This window comes from Camelus dromedarius, chromosome 31, assembly GCF_036321535.1.
Source record: "Camelus dromedarius isolate mCamDro1 chromosome 31, mCamDro1.pat, whole genome shotgun sequence".
Taxonomy (NCBI): Eukaryota; Metazoa; Chordata; class Mammalia; order Artiodactyla; family Camelidae; genus Camelus; species Camelus dromedarius.
Genome location: NC_087466.1, coordinates 6,767,835 through 6,789,231, shown reverse-complemented (window position 1 = coordinate 6,789,231; position 21,397 = coordinate 6,767,835). Strand labels below are relative to the sequence as shown.

The 21,397-nt window shown below is 40.0% G+C and overlaps 1 protein-coding gene and 1 long non-coding RNA gene across 5 annotated transcripts in view; one reads left to right on the top strand and one right to left on the bottom strand.

Annotated features, from left to right (window-relative positions):
- PITPNB (phosphatidylinositol transfer protein beta) overlaps window positions 1-17,319 on the bottom strand; it is a 56,722-nt gene extending 39,403 nt beyond the window's left edge. For both annotated transcript variants that reach the window (XM_031442963.2, XM_031442962.2), the window contains exons 1-3: window positions 17,237-17,319; window positions 12,410-12,440; window positions 9,451-9,596 (exon numbers count right to left, since the gene is read on the bottom strand). In XM_031442963.2, the coding sequence (XP_031298823.1) occupies window positions 9,451-9,596; window positions 12,410-12,440; window positions 17,237-17,256 (197 nt within the window). In that variant the 5' untranslated portion in view covers window positions 17,257-17,319. The remainder of the gene's footprint in view (window positions 1-9,450; window positions 9,597-12,409; window positions 12,441-17,236) is intronic.
- Window positions 17,320-17,498: 179 nt separating this feature from the next.
- LOC135319735 (uncharacterized) overlaps window positions 17,499-21,397 on the top strand; it is a 35,194-nt gene continuing 31,295 nt past the window's right edge. For all 3 annotated transcript variants that reach the window (XR_010378560.1, XR_010378559.1, XR_010378561.1), the window contains exon 1: window positions 17,499-17,588. This is a non-coding gene — a long non-coding RNA (uncharacterized LOC135319735). The remainder of the gene's footprint in view (window positions 17,589-21,397) is intronic.

Sequence of the window (21,397 nt, the reverse complement as noted above, 5' to 3'; positions counted from 1 at the left end):
AGAAGACTGTTTTTCTAAACAGAAGCAATTCTTTCTCATGGGCTTCTGACCTACTCCCCTAATATGAAATCTAAGGGTTAACCGAAGCTGTTCAACCTGTGCATAATACAGCACAGAAGTTCTCTCCTGTAGTTCAAAAAAGACCACACTACGCTGTACCTGAACATAATAAAGATCCCTAGAATAAGATAATGACTCTGAATAAAAGTCTCAACACATTTTACAGATTAAACCTAAAGAAAAATGATAATGTAAAGGAACCATGTAGAAAATAAGATCTTAAAACATATCCAGGTATAAAATTCTGTAGACTTGGAAAACGAATTATCAACTGCTGCCTCAAGTATGGTGGGAGGAGAGGGTTAAATACATAATTAATACATGATGAGCTTGTACAAATAATCAGAAAAGATCCCAACAGATAAACAGGCAGAGGACATCCACGGACACACCACAAACAGAAAACACAACCAGTTATCAAACAACTGGAAAATCAGTCTTATCAGTCTTCAAAAAAGGGCAAATGAAATGACCATTTGCTGAGAGGAGCCTGCAGTGAAGAAAGCAGCTTCACCTGCACAGGCTTTTCACAGATTGGATTCAAACCCCAGCATCACCACTGAGAAGCTGCGTGGCCCTGGGCATAGTGCTTGGCCCTCTGAACTTCCTCATGTGACGAGTGGAGCTCACCTTACCTACTCTGCAGGGTCACTGAGAGGACTCAACGACAGCGTCTGTGAGGTGTTCAGCACACTGTGCGGTACAACGCGAGCTCAATAAATGGCAGTCACTGCTTTTTCAACATAAGCTGACGTGCAGCTGAGTACTTTGACATGCCTTTCTTCACTTTAATCCCCCAATAACACTGAGAGTTAAGCATTAATTCATTTCTCGTAACCAGCATTTAAGTTTCTATGTAACTGTATGTCAAAGTGATATCCTCCAACTAGAAGCCCTATGTATTTTTTCCCATTGCAGAGGTGCTGAGAACTTTCAAGCACAACTTAATTTCCTAAACTAAGAGAAAGAACAAACTAAAGACACGTGAGACCCACAGAGGACTCCTAGCCCCACAGGAAGATTGAGCAGTTGACCAGAGACATTCCTACGTTGAATTTTGGAGCCTAATTAAGCAAGGTAGATGTAACGAACCCCACACTGGCCAGAGAGCTGTGCAGCCACAGAAAAGCAGCATGGCCGGCCCTGCCCCTGTCTCCCCAGCACACAAGAATGGGTATACAGATGGAGCTTCCACTACTGTGGCAAATTAGATCACTGGAAAAGAAGGTGAAGCACTGCTGTCACATATGGCAGGAGCAAGGAGCAAGATTCTGGGGGCACACACCTGTGCCTTTACAGCCTTGAAAGATAATAATGAAGGAGGGCTAATTCTTCGAGCACTTAATTCTTTTGAAATCTTGGGAAATTCATGCAAAAGGGTATAACTTCAGAAAAATGAAGCCATGATAAATGAAAATAACATCAAAGGCCAAAGAATATCTAAAAGTCCGAATTATTTTTTCCATTGCTGAAGAACTGAAACCAAAATCCCTTTAAATGTGGGAGAGGGTCTCATCGGGGTATAATGTACTGCATGTGGGTAATTTTTTTAAACACAAGCTACAAGATTACCTGTCCATCTGAAAGTATGACAGATTATCAATGGTTCATTTGGTCAACTTAGAAAAAGCAGGAGAAAAACAGCTGTGCATCAGCTCAGAAACATATTTTAACTATCCCATGTATTCCTATAGAGCCCAACATTTTAAAAACTTTAATATTCACCAAAAGTTCTAAAACTTGCTAACACAAACAGAAGAAAATGGGCAGTCACTGAAGGCCAGCAAGAGCCAGAGCCATAAGAAGGCTCTTGGACTTCTTCATCTTGCTTCCAGATGCCTGTTACTCCCATGGTGTCTTTTCTACCATGTGATTCCAACAGTTCATTTTATGTTTTGACTTAGTGAAGAATGACCAAACCTTTGAGCAAGCTGTGTTTCAAATTTACTGGCTTTTTATGTTTAACACAAGGACATTAACAAACACATCTCTCCTCAATGAATTTAAGTAACAGATTAAACTTAGGTAAAATGTATAAATGGAAATTGAATTTCAATTCTACTTTAAAGGAGAGGAATTTTCATTGATGGCAACTTAAATATATTCCTAACAAGGCAGTTCAAGTATGCCATTTGTGCACAACTGAAAGCACATACATTGTTCTCACCTCAGTATCACTTAGGAAGTCACTTTAGTAACAAGCAGGAAATTCTGTTTTGGAAGCTTAGAGAGTCTTGGAAAAGGGACAAATATTAACTGAATTAACAAAATGGAGTTAGACCTTCAAAAACAAACAAATTAAAAAGGATATTCTTCCTCTTATACTCCCAAAATATTCACCAAATGTTGCCCTTTCATGATAAACCAACACTCATGACAGCGTTAACCTCAAGGTAAACCTCAAGGTAGATTTCAGCTGCTTAAAAGTTAGTCATAGCATAAGGTCCAAAAGCACAAAGGTTCTTTGCCAATACACAACTCTTCCCCAAAGCCATCTCTGAATGTACAGTAAGAATATTTAACTTTAGGGTAAAATTCAACTGAAGTGTTCTATTAATTGCATTGCGAGGAGAAAGTATTAAGAGCTAACCTCAGTATACCAATGGTTGTGAACTTATCTGCAGTGAGACAACTGTCATTGTGGTAGAGGGAAATAAAGGGCTTATAAGGTTGAAAAGACACATAATAAATGACCACACCGTACCCTGAACTTCTCCTGATGTAGGAACAGTCTTTTTTTTTTTTTTCAATCCTGCTCCTGAGATAAATAATACCTTGGCAAATCATTTCAAACTGCACTTTTCCCAATGAAATGTTTACATCTTCTTGTCGACAAAATGAACAAAACTGTTCAAAGTTCCATTTTGCCATCCTTCTCCATCCTACAGTGGATAAATATCAAAATGTAGAAAAACACAGGGAAGAATTTAAAAACCACATTAATTTGCCATAAATAAAGGAAGTAAACTTTCATTTTATAGCCAACTGAAATACACCTTAAATACTTCGGGGACCTCATTCATTCAACCACTCAAGTATTACTGACTTCCATTGTGCCAGGGGCCATGGAAATAATGGTGTGCAATCAGGGACAATTCCCACCCAGAGCTCACCTTCCAGGGATAGCAGCAGAAAACAGATCAGCAAACAACAAAAGGCAAAGAGAATTCCCTTTCCTGGAGTGCTGTGAGGTTAAGGAACAGGGCAAAGGGCAAGTGAGCACCTGGGGCAACGGGCTCAGAAAGGCCTCCCCAAGGAAGTGACACCACAGGGGGGATTTGAGGGTGCAGAGGCCCAGCTACACAAAGAGACAGCAAATGACACAGCAGATGGAGGGAATGGTGTGACCAGAGGTCCTAAGATAGCAGAAGATGTGGCCTGCGTGGGCCACTCGGAGGCCTGAGCAAAGCAAACTGTAGTGACCCGAGGACGGAGGGACACAGGATGAGGATGGTGCGGGAGGGGGTGGAAATGACATAACCTGGTTTCAGCTATAAGACCACTCTGGTTTTGTGCATAAAATTACAGAGTGGGCAAGAACGGATGGCAGCAAACGTTGACTAAAAATGGATTACAGATCTCAATGAAAGAGCTAAAACTACAAAGTTTTTAGGAAAAAAGGTAGATGTAAATCTTTGTGACCATAGACTGGGCAATGGTTTCTTATATATGTGTAACACAAAAAGCATAAACAGCAAAAGAAAAAAACAGGTAAGCTGAACTTCAAAACTGTAAGATTTTCAAGCTTCAAAGGATACAAAAAAAAATGAAAAGACAACTCACAAGTGGGAGGAAAATTATAAATCATATATCTGACAGGAGACCAGCACCCAGGATTTACAAAGAACCCTTACAGCAAAAAGTCAACCCAATTAAAACATGGGTAAAAGATTTGAACAGAATCTCCAAAAATCTACAAATGACCGATACACACATGAAAAGATGCTCAACACTATTAGTCAGCAGGGAAATGCAAATCAAAACCACAGTGAGACACCACCTCACACTCATTATGAGGCTGCTATCCCCTCACCTGCCCTTCCTCTGAAAAAACAAATGAAAAAACACCTGAAAGTAACAAGTGTTGGCAGCGATGTGGAGAAATTGGAGCCTTCGTACACTCCAGGTGGGAAGGTACAATGGTGCAGTCACTTTGGAAAACAGTCTGGCAGTTCTTTAAAAAGTGAGGAGTTACCATATGGCCCAGCAATTCCGATTGTAGGTATGTGTACGTGTGTATATATATACCCAAGAGAAAAGAAAACATGTCCACAGAGAAACTTGTACAGAAATGTTCACGGTAGCATTATTTAAAAAGAATGAACGGCAAGACGTCAGTCTAGAGGCAACTGGAAGTTTAAGAGAGAACAGAATTTGCATTAATGGAGCAGTGATACAGGTGGAAGAAAGAAGGAAGAAATATAAGGGGAACAAAAATTACAAAATGACTTACAATCCTCTCATTTGTAGGAAAGAAATAAAATAACCAGACACAAACTGAGTAGCTTCCAGAACGTGTAACAAGACTCTAAAATTCAAGAGAATTATTCAAAAAAAAAAAAAAGAGAGAGAGAGAGAAAGAAGTATTTTTCACATAACAAAAGGAGAACAGGAATGAGAAATAAAATGCAGCATGAAAAAACAATATATTTCAGAAAATGTCTGACATTCTTCTGAAATACGGTAACTCCTGATTTAGAAAACTTTGAACTGTGCAAAACTTAAGACTAGGAACCATACACAAAGAAAAAATTAGTCGCTATGGCTAATTCTCGAGTAAAGAACGGATTACTCTATTCAGCTGATATCTACTAATTTCTTAGACTTAGCGATGCTCGTCTCTGTGAAGCAACATACATCGTCAATCTCTACATTCTCAGATGATTTAAACTTCCTCATTTTTAAACACGAACATAAGTTCTTGGCAAATGACTCTTTTTGCTTACAAAAATGAGCTCTTAACTCAAACCACATGAAATCTTTAAACAATGATTTTCAATAAAACTTGTTTCAACCTTTGGGGAACAAAGCCATTCTGGAGTTGGCAAAGCTTTATGAATTCTCCATCATCCAGGACTGACTGAAGTTGGCTAGGGTATAATGCTTATGAGGAACAAAAAACAGTAAAGCTGATTTTCCCCAAGAAGGAAGAGACCAAAAGTACTGGTCAGTGTGTTTCTATGAGGTCTCGGGAGAACTCTTAAGTTTTTCTCTGAAATACCATCTCAAAAGCTGCAACACATTTCCTTGCCCTGCTTCAAAACTCTTTGCCCAATGAACTCTGTCCTCCTTCCCCACCATCCACTCTTAAGTGTATATTAACCAACTTACGGAAATGTACTCACACTTTTGTGGTAAATGGGGTACACAAGACAAATATGTATGCATATAGAAATACATGATTAGGTGTGAAGCTGAGAAGATACAAAGTGATGGTGTTTAGGGAATAAGGATGAATATGAATGAAAGCCATCAAGGAATGGCTCTGCATAGGACAGATCTGAGCTGTGCTCAAGAACCCCAGCAGGTTACGAGCAACCCAACATCAGAAGAAAGTGCTCAAGACGCTGAACAGGTCACTTGTAGAGGACAATGAAGAGCCAGGCTTGCTCAGGGCCAATGGTTTTCACTCTGGACAGAATTATAACAACTGGAGATACATGGGTAATCGTGGATAAGTAGCTTGTTAAGTTCAACTTTATTTTGGAAAAAGACTTGAGACTCATGAGGAAATGGGATGTGGTGGAATCCCTGGTCTTGGAAGAATGTTCTGTAAATTCTTCTGGAGTTCAGTTTAGGAAATGGAAAGTATTTGAACCCTCCCACAGGGCTCAGCAGTAAAGCAAAGTGATAAAGAGGGTAGCTTCCGAGTCACAACACCTGCCAGGGTTCACGGCCTAACTCTGCCACCAAACGGCAGTGACACATGGGCCCATGACACATGGGCCCGCTGCTGAAACCTTAATTACTGGGTCCTAGTTTCCTCCCTAGAAAAGGTTGCTGTGGGAAAGGAATAAGCTCCCATCCACAGCACCTGTAGTGACAACACACAGTAAGTACTAGGTCCTCTGCTTAAAATTATAGCAGGTGACAACTCACTGTAAATTATCAAAGGAAATGGAAAGAACCTCATTATCCTGTAAGACTACTATCTGAGATTCAAAGAAACCAGACATTTGAAATGTCCCTTGTGATGATCACTAAATTTTGAATGTTTTAATACCTGGTCAAGATTGTTTCTCAATCTTCTGGCTGTGATTAAGTGCGTGTATCTTACCAGTGCACACGGCACTATAGGTTCCCCAACAGAATAAACGTTGGACAGGGATCATATATTAACTGGACACAAATGTAACTCCCTCTGGGAGAGCTCTAGAACCCTAGGACCTGCAGGTATGTCCTCAGCCTGCTGAACTGATGCCCCTGCTGGACGCTGAGGTCTGATGGGGCTGAACTGCCAGCCTGGGCCATGACCGCAGTCTTTCCTATGGGACAGTGAAGGCCTCGGCACCTGCTGCTAAATGACTCTTGCCCTCCCATAATATAGTCCTCCTGTGGCTGTTGTGCCTTCACTGTGACAGTGATGACTCTGAGTGTGGACATCTGACTGCCTTTGCCCCATGACAGGCTCCTCTACCCCAGGACCACAGAGACAGTTGGTCCCTGTTTTGTCTTTATTAATGGACAGGTTTTTGGTTGTTTTTCATTACGGTCAGAGTAGCCACTATCTGCCACACTGCCTGAGGTCCACTATTGCCACCTCCTTTCCCCTCTCCTGTGTCGTGCCGCTCCATGCTTCCACCCACAACTGCCATCCTGTGCGACAAGGTCAGCCTCCTGTGAGCACCAAATAGCCCTCATCATCTGAACAGACCCCGACTCTCCCTTCTTATGGGACACGTGTGCTCATCAGTGCAGGCCCTTGGGACTCTATTTGTGACCAAAAGAGCCTGGGATCAGAAATCAGAGAATCCAGGCTCAGTCACCATTCTGCCACTTACTAGCTTCATGACTTTGAGTAAATATGAAACTTTGTGTCCTCTTATGTACCATGTGCATACCGTCTATTTCTCAGGACTGCAATGAGGAAGAAATGAGTGCACGTAAGGGTGAAATCAAAGGGTACTGTGGAATGATTTCACTCCTTCCAGGAATGAAGAAGCAGTTCCAAAAGCTGGAGTGTGCTGGGAGGCTGGGCTCCAGAGCCAAGGCTTTCCTTTATTTAATCCACTAAAAAGTCTGAAAGGAATTCTGAACCTCATCCCAGTAAGCTCTCCAGAACAATAATCTCTCTTGCACTAACCATATTTATACAGCCCTCTTGAACTTAAAAGATCCCTTATTTATGGCTGGAGTGAAATCAAATGTTTCAAAAAAAATATTTATCATTCTTTTTTTCTCATTAAACAAAAATACAAAAGAGTAAAAAATACTTAAATCACCCATGATTCCACTACCAAGGAAAAAACATTCTCAACATTTTAATGAATCTTTTCCCAAGTGCTTTTCTAATTTTTAAAATTATATACAGCATATTATTTATGTACAAGTTTAGCAACTGGTCTTTTCCATGCAATAATATAGCAAACATTTCTCCAGTATTCCATCGCTTAGTTTTCAAATGAAGGGTATTTTGAATCTACTTATTCACATATAGACGTCACAGATCAGCAGAAAATTTTATATATCAAACTTTTTGGTTTATTTTAGAACCCCCAGAGAGTTCAATGTTTATAATAAAGCGAGTTTTATGTATTGGTAATATGCAATTAATGAGTAACTGTAAAATGCTAGAAAAATAAAGCTGAGTATACGTAAGTAAATGCAGCAATATATTATATAGATTATACCATCTAAAATGCCAAAGTTTTCTCTCAAATGGCACATTTTTAGATAAACTTAGGGTGCCAGCAAATTAATAAAAACAATGAATAACAGTCCTCAATGTAATTGATTAATCAAAGCCATTGCCTTCATTCAACCTGCATCAGAGACAAAGAAACGCTGTGTTCCATGAGAAAACAGCACTAAATGTAAGGTTCTGTAAAGTGATGCCCTACCTTATACTCATGTGTCACTATAAACCAAGCAGTAGCCTTAAACCGAGAAAATATGAAAAACAGTGATCATCACAGCTTACCTACCACTTGAAAAAGCTCTGCAAAACACCAGTGTTATTTGATTACGTGATGTGAAGAGAAAAAAAGCCAAGTGCAGGGCAGATTCCCTCCCACCTTTACAAAACCAGGGATGCTACTGACAAAACAGACTTTTTAAATAAAATAGACTCTTAAAAACCATCACTGATCTTTTGCCCTTAGATAAATATTGGTGTGCATTTTCTATTTTAAAATATTTATGCCAAAGGCAGAGATGAGACTGTCAAACTTAGGAAAATGTGCAAAGGAATTTCTACAAACCAAAGAGGTTAAAACAATGAACAAATGATTTGAACAGTCAAGTCACACAAGAAATTCAAATGGTCAATTATTATGAAGACATTCAACTTCACTAATAAATACAAATTTAAACAAGAGGCTATTTTCTGTGCATAAAATTGGCAAAAATTAAAAAGAGAAAAATATGGGAAAATGAATACTCTCAAACTCTTGGAGGGAAATGTGGCAATAATATCAGAATTTTAAATAAGTGTGGCCGTTCAGCAATCCTCCTATAATAGATTCCTCCGGGAGAAATAGTAACCTAAGCATAAAGGCTTATCTACAGCCATGTTCATAGAAACAGTATCTGTAACAGACAAAAAGGAAAATACTGAAAACCCTGAAATCAACCTTATCACTTAGAGAATGGTTACATAAACTATGCTTATGTCCACACTAAGAAATTTTACTCAGCTTTAAAAAGAATGGAAAGGGCATTAATTAATAACACAAAAGAATGTTTGTGATACATCACTGCATGAAAATTAAAACAAAGTGCAGAACCGTATGTATGGTATGACCTTATCTGTTGTGAAGACAAATGATACAAATTATTCATTTCTATGTTTTCAAAAAACTTACTTGAGTATGTATAGAACATGATCTGGAAGGATAAATGCTAAACTGTTTCTAGTTTCTCTCTAGGGCTATGGATATGTGATGACAAGAGGTGGGGACTGTTCTTAATTTATAATCTTCTGTTTGAATTTTTTAATAAGCAGATAGATTATAATTTAAAAACACTAGTAAAGTGGGGAAGGCTCTCAAAAAATTAAAATACAACATATCATCACGCTGAAAAATTTGGAGGGGGTCACATTAAAGTTTTAAAAAGTACCTTCTCAACACTAGTGAGTTAGGTAGTTACGTGCTTAATAAGTAGGCCGGATAGTTAAAGCATGATTATTTACTGTAACGATTAAGCATCAAATGTGAACATCCTGCTTACCTCTTTAGGTGATAGATTTTGTGTGTATACTGTCCCTTTTCTCCATCCTTCTCATAAGGTTCATTCTTTAAGACTTCAATTCCTTCTCCACCACCAGTCTCATTTTTACTAGCTTCTGCAACAGAATAAAGCTGCCCAACCTGATACTGAAATATTAAAGAGCACAGAATTTCAGGAAGTCAGTAGCAACTGCAGAAACCTCCTATGCTAAAATCTTACTACAGATATAGAAAAGTATACCCAGACCATTTGGTACATATGCTCTATATGAAAACATGACTCAAATTAGAAATAAATATGTTTAGAGAGACAAACACCATATGATTATACAGTTCAAAAAACTATAATATTTTACAAGATTTTCATTACTTAAGAAAGCTATTACTTACAAATAATATATACTATCCATTTATCAAGACAACACCTTGACATCTGGTTCAGTTTTTTGAATAATAAATATACATTTATGTTTTCCAAAGCATTTTCACATCTACTATACTTCATTTAATTTCACAAAATTCTAAAGAAGATATGGCAGGAATGTAATTGTTCCTTATAAGAAAGCTGAGCAATCAGAATACAGTTCTCAGTAATGAGGAGAAGGGATATAAACTGTAATAATAAAAGCCTGCAAATACAAAGAACCATTATAGTCCAAATTTTAGCAGACCTCTGGGGTCTTCTTTTCCATGACGTATGTATATGACACGCCCAATTTGGCCCTTGTCCACCTAAACAGAAACAGTACTGGGGTATCCGGGGTCAGAACTGTTAATTGTGAAGTTCTCCAGTAAACAGAAACTGTTTTTAAACTATTCGTAAATACCCCAAGTATTACCATAAAAGGCAAGAAATTGCTGACAGTGGTTTCTATTTCATTTTAAGGGAACGAGAATTCCCAGTGGCCTGCACCAGCACCTGTGAGCAGGAAGCCCTGTTCTACTTCAGTCTGGAGTTTCTAACAGTTCCAGCGAAGGATGAAAAACCAAGTTCTTGTGCTCTAACTCGTTCTAGTGACTCAGTCATGGCATTATCTCCAATCTCTTCAAACCTGGCTAAATTTCTTCCTCCCAATGAAGAGAGCCTGAAGAAATGCTTTCTTCTTTTCTAAGCATATTTTCAAAGAAAAGCCACCTCTAAAAACTCATCATTCGAAACTAACATTGTTTTTGAGGAATAAATAATAGGGGTCGTTGTAAGCTCAGTAAATACTCATATCTAAAAAGCCCACAGGAAGATGATGTTATCGTGTAGGTTAATTTACACATACACATATTCAGTTTGGAAGGGTTTAGGAAGCTGGTATCAAATACATTTCTTAAATGCATGAAAAATAAGTTTTTGTTGAGATTTTAGACTCCTGAGAGGGCTACAGTTCTTCTTTTGGTTTTCATGATACAACACAGGGTTAGTCCAGTAATGCTACAATACTCCTAAGTCCTTCAAAATAGTGTCTCAGATTTTATATAGTAGGATTAAAATGTCTCTAAGTAAGAGGGTTAAATTTGATCTTGGTCAGGAACAGAGTAACAAAAATTTACACAGAAACAACTAAACACAGTATCCAAAAAAATGTTATTAATGGACTGATATTTTGTAGCATGCTACTAGGCTTTCTTTCTCATTTTTAAGAATAACTTAAATAAAGGCAGGAGGCATGTTTATTTAGTCTGAATATAATAAAAAGCTAAGATTATTTTGGGTGACAATACCAAGACTCAGAAAGATTTCAACACGTTGATCCAACCAGCCAAAATGAAAAGAAAAAATTTAACCAAAACAAATGTCAATTTCTACATTCAAGTTCAAACAGTCAATTGTACAAGTGAAAAATAGGGGTGCTTGGCTTGTCTGGAGTGTTTTAATACGCTCCAACACAGAAACCTCATGCTACTGATGTATATACAGCTGTGTTCAAGTCTACATTAAACAGCGCCAGACAGCTACTCATTTTTAGTTCCTGCATTTTATTATTTTTTTTCTGTCTGCCTTCTGTCAGCTGTCACATCTTAGGTTATCAGTTTGTTTTGTCCCACTTCCAATTCACTGCTTCTAATCTAGTGTCAGCCCTAGAAAAACCAGATAACCGAGCAAGTGCAAACTGTGCACAAGTTAGAGGGACTCAAAGGGCTTTATGGGTTTTTGCTACACATATCTTGATTTTTCAGAACCCTTCTCTGCTTTTATTCTCATTCTTGGTTATGACAGATAGCTACAACTGTAGGACATGCAAGTTCTGAATAGGTGATGTTTCTGTACCACGTGCACATCAGGGGAGACTGATCCCTCATGGTTCCACGCTGGTGGGACCGTGCCTGGAATACTGTTTTCAACTGAGAGCAACAACTTCAACACATGCAGTAGTGAGACAGCTGGTAAGGGAGTCTAGAGGTCATGTTATATCGGGACAAATGAATGTGCTGGGAATGTTAAACCTTGTGACCTCATATAGAGAGAAGATGGAACAAAAGGGCTAGGGGGAAGAGAGAGAACTGCCAAAAGAAAACCTGAAGGGTTATCATATGCAAGACAGAACAGGTTTACTTCCCTATGTTCAAGTGGAAGGAACTGTAAACAACATGCAAACTTTACAGGAAAGCAGATTTTGGTTTCAAGTAAAGACAAATGTTTTAAAATATCCAACAGTAAAGTAGGCTGCTTCTCTAAGCAGCAAGTGACCTAACCTTAACGTGCCTAAGTTGAGGCTAGAATCTCCTTCCCCTGGGATATAAGACAGAATTCCTGTACTGGACAGGAGGTTAAACTACATTCTTAGACCTTTCCCAAACAAGGCAGTGTAACAAAACTCATTTACAATTAATTATCTGTAACACATCATACTTCATTTTGTCACATAAACTGCAAAGTAAAGGTAAAATGAATACAATGAAAATATGACTTCAGGTTAGCATATCAAAATAAACTATATCAATAAAATACAGAAGCAAGCAAGACTTACCTCCTGAACAGAACATGGCAAAACCACTCGGCTAAAAAGACAAAGGGATAAAAAATATGTTACACGTGAAATAGGTGCTTTAAAACACAGATTTCCACGCTTAAAAGAGCTTTTGCTTTAAACCCAATGATAGCATAATACAAGATGCCATTTATGGAAAACGGTCTTCGCAATGACTACAGTTGTAAATGAGTTTTTAAGCTGGGGAAATAAAACCACCACACTTGACTCTCAATGATCACTTGCACTGAGTGTCCTCATTATTCCAGGACCTCAAAAAAATAGTTGTAGAGAGTCTTACGGGGAGTAGAGGAACAAGAGACAACTCATCACTGAAAATTGCAGAGTACAGGAAGTATTATTTGCAGACTGTCTGGTCAGGTTGCCCTCATGAAATTTTTAGTATGGTTTCATCCTCCATCTATATACTATGCATTTTGTTTTTATGACACTTTTCCAGAATACATGTTTTGAATGTCATGAATGAATTCCTCCAAAAACTGTTCCCCACTACCCAATTAATTATTCCTCACTTTTATGGAGAAAAACATGTAAAAGGTCCTTTAGATCTAATAAGAAAAAACGTTACCATGGAAAATACTTTGAACCTTATAAATATAACCCCTTCTAGGGTAGCTTCAATGTAAGGTTGCTGTGTATGATCTTGTCCAAGAGAGCTGGTTACTGTACACACAAAAGGACCAGTACAAAGGCATAATGCTCCTGAAATGAATTCTGAAAAAGAATACTATGATGAAGTATTTTATATCAGGATATTGTATTTTATCTCCAGACTTTTTTAGGGAAGTACCTTCACACTTACTTCCACAATAAACTCTGAAAGCCAAGGCTATTCTTAAATATTAGTTGTCTCATGGTAATAGGTCGTGTCCAAGACAGCAACTTATTTTTTTGGCCTGGTCATTCTCAGACTTTTCCCACCTAACCATCAAGCTACCACAGCAGTGTCATCTAAAATCCTATTTTAACTCTTTCTACTACAAGGAGGGGGGAAAAATATCAGGGATTCACCTCAATTTTCACTTTATAGAAAATTCCCAGTAGTCTTCCTCATTCCAATTCCTTTTCAGTTGCACTTTCCATCAATTCCTCTCCTATTCCCCTCAAACATCGAGGCTTGAATGCTCACATCACCTTAATCTCTACCACATATGTAACATGTCTCCTGTTATTCCCTCTTCCCTAACTTCTGAGGGGTCACTCATCACTCTAGACTTTCTGATAATGGTCATCTAAAGACAGTGAACAATCCCCAAGTCACAATGGTCACTAACTTCCATTCTCATCAAGAATAAACCTGTTCCACAAAATCCTTCCATATCTAATCATTTTAGCCGTCTGCTCAGGGTACACACTAACTTGCTCACTGTCCCAGTAACAGAAAATAAACTGGGAGAGCAGTGGTTTGAGAAGACTAAGACCCAGGATGGGAGTGTACTTTGGAAGATATGGACAAAGACATAGGTTGGGAGCATATTTTCAGGGCCTGGAAGACAACAGTAAGAAGTCTTATTTAATGTATTAGACAACAAAGAATTCCAGAAGGTTGTTCCAAAAAGTAAGTGACATAACTACTGCCAACCTGAAGATGTCATCTATAGATGGTTATAAACAATGAGAAGCAGAAGGGTGGGGAAAAGCCATTTTTGGGAGGCAGGGCAAGGATTCACCGAGGCCTGGAACCAGATGATGAGCTGTAGAGGAAATGGAAGGAAGCGACAGAGAGGAGACCGGTAAAGACTTCCCTGAAGTTTCACAAAACCAAAGAATCACTGCTGAGTAATTTTAACAACTACTCACTTGCAGGAAGATCCCTATTTTTATACACTTTCAGGGAAATTTAGTTCACAAAATGAAAGTGACTGATTAAGACATTCTGAATGAATGATATATCGAGTAACTTCTTCAAGATTTGCTTAAGGAAAAGTAAGAACAAAGAAACAAATAGGCTTTGATTTTGTATTTTTTTCTAAAAGCAGTACTCAACTTTTAGAGCAATTTGAAAATTTTCAAACTTCCCTGAAAACCCTCATGAAAATAATCTTCCAAATAGAACTACCAACCAGTTCTTTAAAACCAGGACTTGACAATAATGGCAATTTCATCTATTGCTTAAGAAACAACTTGAAGGGATCTCCCTAACCTAAAAAAGTCATTTCTAACTTTTTAATTCAGGTCAAAAATAGATGGCATTTTTTTAAAGACAACAAACATTTACGAAAACATTTTACAGTTTACCAACATCTTCACATAGGAATGACCTATTCATTGCTCGTGACGAAAAACAATTTTAGAAAGTTGATTTTAAGTAAGAAGAATCTTTTTTTTTTTTTCATTAAACACTGAGCACTTACAGTGTGCTAGACTAGATGCTGTGCTGGACACTAGGAATGTTTAAAATAAGAAACAGCTTCTGTCCTCAAAAAGTATAGCAGGAGTGGGGAGGGTATAGCTCAAGTGGTAGAGTGCATACTTAGCATGCTCGAGGTTCTGAGTTCAATCCCTAGTACCTCCTCTAAAAATAAATAAACAAACCTAATTCGCTCCCCCCAAAGTATAGCAGGAAAAAAAATCTAAGGGAGACATACATGAGGGGTGAATATCAAGAAACGTTAATTTATAATTCCTTCAGAAAAACACATTACACCTTGGCCACATTTCTGCATTTGTTACCTCAGTACATTAAAGTTTTTATAATGAAACTAATGGTTCACAAAAAAGCATAGTGTGCATATTCCCAATGAGAATTACTCTACATGAATTAGCCTGATACTACTTGCATAACTGTCAAAGGGATCTACTAAACACTTAATTCCCATTTTAGGGGGGAGGAAACAACTAATGAAAGAAAAATGACTACATCTATGATCTAAAATCAGTTCTGCAACTCACTTGCTATGTGACTTGTGCCAAGTAAATTTCCTTTTCTTTTTTTATTTCTTCTTTCTCTCTTTTAATTAAAAAAAATTTTTTTTTTGAAATACAGGTACTGGGGATTGAACCCAGGACTGTGCATCCTAAGCATGCACTCTACCACTGAGCTATACCTATCCCCTCCTTCTGTCTTTTTTCCTCCTAAGTTTTATTATCTGCCACCTACCTACATTATAAAGCTGTCATAGAGTAATAAATGAGATAATATTTGCACGATACATTGGAAGAAAAATTTTACAAATCCAAAGTTCAATACTATAAATAACTTTAACTGAAAATGTCTTTTCTCAGGATCCTTGTCATGGACTAAAGTTATAATTTTTCATTTATTTATTTTACTTTTTAATACTTACTGAACACTTATTTTGTGCCAGAGACTATTTTAAGAGCTGCGGATATGAGAGGCTGCAAAATAGACAGATTCATGGAGTTGGTATGCAGTGAGAGAATACAGGTAGTAAAATAGAAAAAAATTAATAATTGTACTGCACGTTAGATGGTGATATATTGCTATGGAGAACAACAAAGCAGAAAAGGCAAACACCAAATGGTGGGGGTTGCAATTAGATCTTCAGAGAGGGATTCCCTAAGAAGATGATATTTAAGCAAAGACCTGAGAGAGGGAGGTGAATTAGTGAGATAAGGGAAGGGTACTTCACGCAGAGGGGATGGCAAGCAGAAGGGCCTTGAACTGAGCTTTTTCCCTTGGAATAGTGGGGGAACAGCAAGGAAACCTGTGAGCTTGGAATGGGCAAGGAAGGAGCTGTAACTGAAATCAAAGCACAAAACAGTGTTAAGAACTCCCAGGCGTTGGCTTTTACTCAATAAGATAAGGAGTCTGGACAGCTTTAAGCAGAGAAGCGGCAGGAGTGACTTTAAAAAAAGAGTTTGAGAACTAACACTAAAAATAAGCTGTCTGGAGTTAGTTAAATCAAGCCGTAATTTTTAAAGAGTTTAAAATGAAAAGAGCACTTGAAAAACCCAAGAACGGGCCACACTCGAAATCCCTAGTTGCCCGACGGATGCTGACAACACGAACCAGCTGTGACAGCCGAACATTCACTGCCAACCAGATTTCCTGTGATATTCACAGTCCGTGCTGGTAGGAAATGCCGTAAGCCTTCAACAAAACCACGGAGCCGGTCTGATGCACCTGGAAACCCTTCTATTCGACCAACCATGTTAACGCCTCACCTAAACCCCGGGAAGCACATGGAGCCCAGAGGGTCACCCCATCTTCAAGATGTGGCAACTGAGACTCGGAGAAGAGAGAGCGAGCTCTCCACTTCAGTCAACTGAGAGGCTCTAAGCAGCACAGGTTTTCCGGACTCCCGGCTCCCGCAGGAACTTCACGGCGCCTATGTCCCACACCGAATCCCGACACCAAGGATGCTTTTACCTGGCAAGCCCACCTCCCACGGGTTACGGGTAGGCTCCACCCCGGAAGACAAATCGCCTACCCACCGCGTATCCCCAGCCCCGTGCTCCAGCCGGGTCCCACCCGCGAGCCTGGGGGTGGGCCCAGACTCAGACTGGGGTGGGGGGTTGGGGGAAGGCGGGTCCCAGCGGAAACTCCCGGCCGCGCCTACCGGAGCCACGCGCTCCGGCCGGGACTCCGCCGCCTTCGCCCGGGTGGAGAAGGCAGCAGTGTTACCACAGCAACGCCGGGGGGGTGGGCTCTGGGGTAGCGCGGCGGCGGGGCTCGGAGTCGGCCAGCGACGCGGGCCGGGGGCGCGGGCCTCGGGGAGGGGGCGCGCGTAGGGAGCGGCCGGCCGGAGGCTCGCTGCTTCTTAGGAATATTCCGCCACTTCTCAATGAATCTCCAACCACGGCCGTCCTGTAATCTCGCTCACGCCCACTGATCCCACTTACAATTCTTTAATCAGCACCATCTTCCCGGAACTCCTTCACAGCTGCCGCCGACACCGCCGCCGCCGCCGCCACCGCCGCCGCCGCCGCCGCTACCGCCTCTCACGGCGCTTGCGCGGCCCCGCCTCCCTGCCTCCGGAGCCCCCGCGGCGCCTGCGCGTCCACACCCTTCCGCCGCTGCCTGTCGCGTCAGCGCGCGAGAGAGGCTGGCTCCCCCCCAGTTGCGCGCCCCACCCAGGACGCGCGAGGCTGCCACTGCGGCTGCGCGAGATCGGCGCGCGCTCGCCCGTGCCCTGCGCGGGCTCCTCCCTCCAGTCAAGTTGTCTCGCGGCGTCTGAGCAGCCTGCGCTCTGTGGTGAGTTTTCCAGTCGGTTCCCTGGAAGTCGTTTTCTGGTGACTAGAACTAGACTTCCTCCCGCTGCTTTTGAGAGGGGGCCCGCCTTGCTGACGGACACCTCACTGCCGAAGTCCATATTAAAGACTTGAGACGGGTCCAGGCGGCCGAGGCCGGAGGTGTCGGTGGGCTTGGCGGCTCGCGCGCACGTTCCAGAAGCCCAGGCCGAAGCCCCGAGCCGCCGTGGCCACACGAGTTCTCAATGTCCACACCCTCCCCTGCCTGAGAGCCCAGTCCCCCCAGGGTCCGTACCCGACGCGAGGGGCGGCCGACACTCCCGACGAGCCCCGGTGGGAGAGGGGGTGTCTGCCCTTAGGGTGGCGCGTCCCAGGGGAGGCTCCCCCGACGGCCCAGGCTCCAGCCCAGAGGCCAGAAGTTGGACCTGTGGAGGCGTTGTCGCCCGAGGTCACTCGCTTCCTCTCTACCAGACAGTTTTAGCATAGGGGACACACCTAAAAGCAAAATAGACACAGTCCCTGTCCTCACTCGGAAACAAATGAGGGAGAATTGGGCAGAGTGGTTAAGTGATGTTCCATGAATAAAATAGCATGGTAGTGGGAGAGGCAGGGTAATCAAGGGCAGGGCTGTCGGGAGGCCACGTTTGAGCCTCAAGCTTTAAATAGCCCCACCTGTGGAAGTGGGCGAGGCATTCCTCTTAGAGGGAAATAGACCGCGGGGCTGAAATAGGCTCAGAGTGGTGGTTGAGGAGCAGGTAGAGGGCAAGTGTGGCTAGTACCTCTTAAGTGAAGAGGAAAAACAAGCTGGGACTAAATAGATCACTAGGCCCTAGTAAAGAGCTTGAATTATATCCTGAGAACCATAGAAAGCTGTTGAAAGGTTGTGAAAAGAATAAAAATATTAAAACACATGTAAATCTATATGGAATACACCTAGTGGAGTTAGGACTGCTTCAAAAAAATAATAAATAATAGTAGTGAAATATTTACCTAAAAGCTAGAGACTTCCTAAGGCAGTTCCTGGGATTCACTAAGTTTCTGTAATGTGTGAAGCACTCTGCTAGTTACCGTGATGGCGAGGTTTCAAGGAAACACATGCTCTTAACTTTCAGGGAGCTGAGAAACTGGAAATAGCTCCTATTGATTGGGCATCGGTTACATGCCAAGTACTGTGTTAGGTAATGGAGATGTTTTGTCTCATTTCACCCTTAAGACAACCTTAAGAGATAGGTATTTTAGCGTGCTTAAGAAAGGAAAAGAATGTTCAGAGAGCCAAGTTAAGTTACTTGTGCAAAAGTCACTCAGCTAGCTTGTGAAACAACAAGGTTTCAAATCCAGGTTTTAAAAACTTCAAAATCTAGTCTTTCCAGTGCACTTTTTCTAGGTAAAAATAAATTAAAACTTGAGGCATATAGACAATCTTTAGGACAAAAAGTTTGTCTCAGTTATGGGTAGAAGGAGGTTATGGTCAAAAATCTAGATTATACTTAAAGATAGGAATAGACAGTCTACAGATTTGAATACTATACCCCTGTATATTAGAGTTAGGAGATGTTAAAGTCCAAGGATGTAGTATTAACTGCCAAACCTGGAATTAGTCATCTTAAGTTTTAGTCTCTCCCCTGGTGTTATACATGCTGAAAATATAAATAGCTTTAAAAACGGATCAATTTGTGGTTGACAAGGCTTATTAATCATTAAGAAAAATGAGGATGTTGCAGAGCATTTCTGGTAACTTTTGAAGTCTTCCCACAAGTGTTCACTAATTCCATTCTCTGCATAGCACAGTTGCTGCTCATAGTAACATAAGTTTGTAAAATACATGAGGAGACAGTGTACTGGGTGGAGTGTAACTCTGAACCAGTTATACAGTATGGACATTGTCTCCCATCTAAAGATTCATAGTAAAACATGAAAACCACAGGGATATGGTTTAAGAAAGGTTAAGAAAGTAATCAGTTTAGGTGCATTTATTGAAGGAAAGAAAATATAGTAATTCAGAATTAGCTAGGTTGATAGAACATGAAATCTGCATAACTAAATTAAATACTTGTATACTACATCTGCTTAAGGGATAAAAATGGCAGAATAAGGGAATATTCTCATTCTCAAATGAGGGAATGAAGACTAGAGTAGGAAAGACATGAACTATCACCCCAAAATGAGAAAGGACATTTGAAGAAAAAGACTATTACATGTGAAAAAAATAAGCTAATGGTTACCCCCCCCCCCCAAATAAGATAATGGATAGTGGCATTTTCTTGTTTTAAAGCTAAAGATGTTGAATCTTGTGTGTTTTTGCACATATGGACATGTAATGGGATATAACTTATTAGTAATTGATTCTGGATGTAGAAAAGATCCAACCTCTTTTTTAAGCCTGTTCCTCGTTCTAACTTTCCTCCTTCAACAAAGGTAACCTTTACATACAAAATGTCCAATTGAGTTTAACCAATTCTACACGCTTCACGTAACTACCAGTCTCATTACTTCTCTTGTATACAGTTCTGGAACAAAGAGCTCTTTATAGTAAGAATGATGGTAGATTTTACTGAGGCAAACCAAAAAGTTTCTGAACATGAACAGTGTTTGGAACACTTATGCAGTAGTTGATAAAGTACAACTCTGGTCAAAGAAATTTGAATGGTCCTTCAAACATTTGAAGAATTAAATTCAAATAATTGAATGTGGCTGCTGTTTTTTTTTTTTTCTTCTTAAAAGACATTTTTAACCTGGAATCCAAATACCTTTTGGTGAGTGCTCCCAGGGAATTTGTGAACCATTGAAATTACATATTTAATTTCATGTCTATGTACATTTTTTAGGGGAGGCTTCTATAGCTTCTGTTTGCCTTGCTTACTCTGCTTTTGCCATCCTATTTTCTTTATCTTCTCTCGATTCCAGAATTATCTTGATTGAGATATTTCTATAAAAAGCCAGAAATATTTACAAGAATACTTTGATATTGTCAAATACTAGGGCATAGGTCATAATATTTTACTGCTGTGGGAGAGAGAGGACTGGCCTTGCAGTAGAAAGCCCTTGGCCTGAATTCTGTCTCTGCCACTAGCTAGCTATGTACCTTGAGTAAATTGTTCAATCTCAGGAGCTACGATAGCTACAACATAGATTTGTTGTGCAGAATTAAAGGTATGAAGTATATCTTACAGAGTATCTGATATATATTAGGTGATCAGTGAATGGGAATCATTTTAAAACACAGCTTTCAGAGAACAGAACAGTAATTTAAATTAAGGTAATATAATTAAATTCCTCCCCTTTCCCTTCATCCCCCGGAGTAACTACTATCATTAATCACTATTCATCATAATGCATGAATAGGAATGCATATATATGTATGTACATTCATATATGTATTGATATATGGCTATTATTTACCCTTTCACCTGCAGTGTATGGTATAGATTTCTATTCTGTTTTGTCACTGACATTTGATATTGTCAGAATTTTTTATTTTTGCCACTTTATTGGTTTTAAAATGCTATCTCACATACTCACTTTGCATTTTTTCTGCAGGGTAAGGATCTTTTCATGTTTACTGGTCATGTTCTTATTCTTTGCTCATTTTCCTATTGGTTTTGACTTTTCTTTTTGACTTGTAGAAGATATATATATTTTGGACTTCAAATTCCGTGTTGATTATGTGCACTTTACATATTTCCTTTCTATATGTGGATTGTTGTGTCACTTTGTTTACAGCAGGGTTGCTCAGCCTCTGCAGTATTGACATTTTGAGTCAGATAATTCTTTGTTGTGGAGACTGTTCCATGCATTGCAGAATGTTCAGCCACA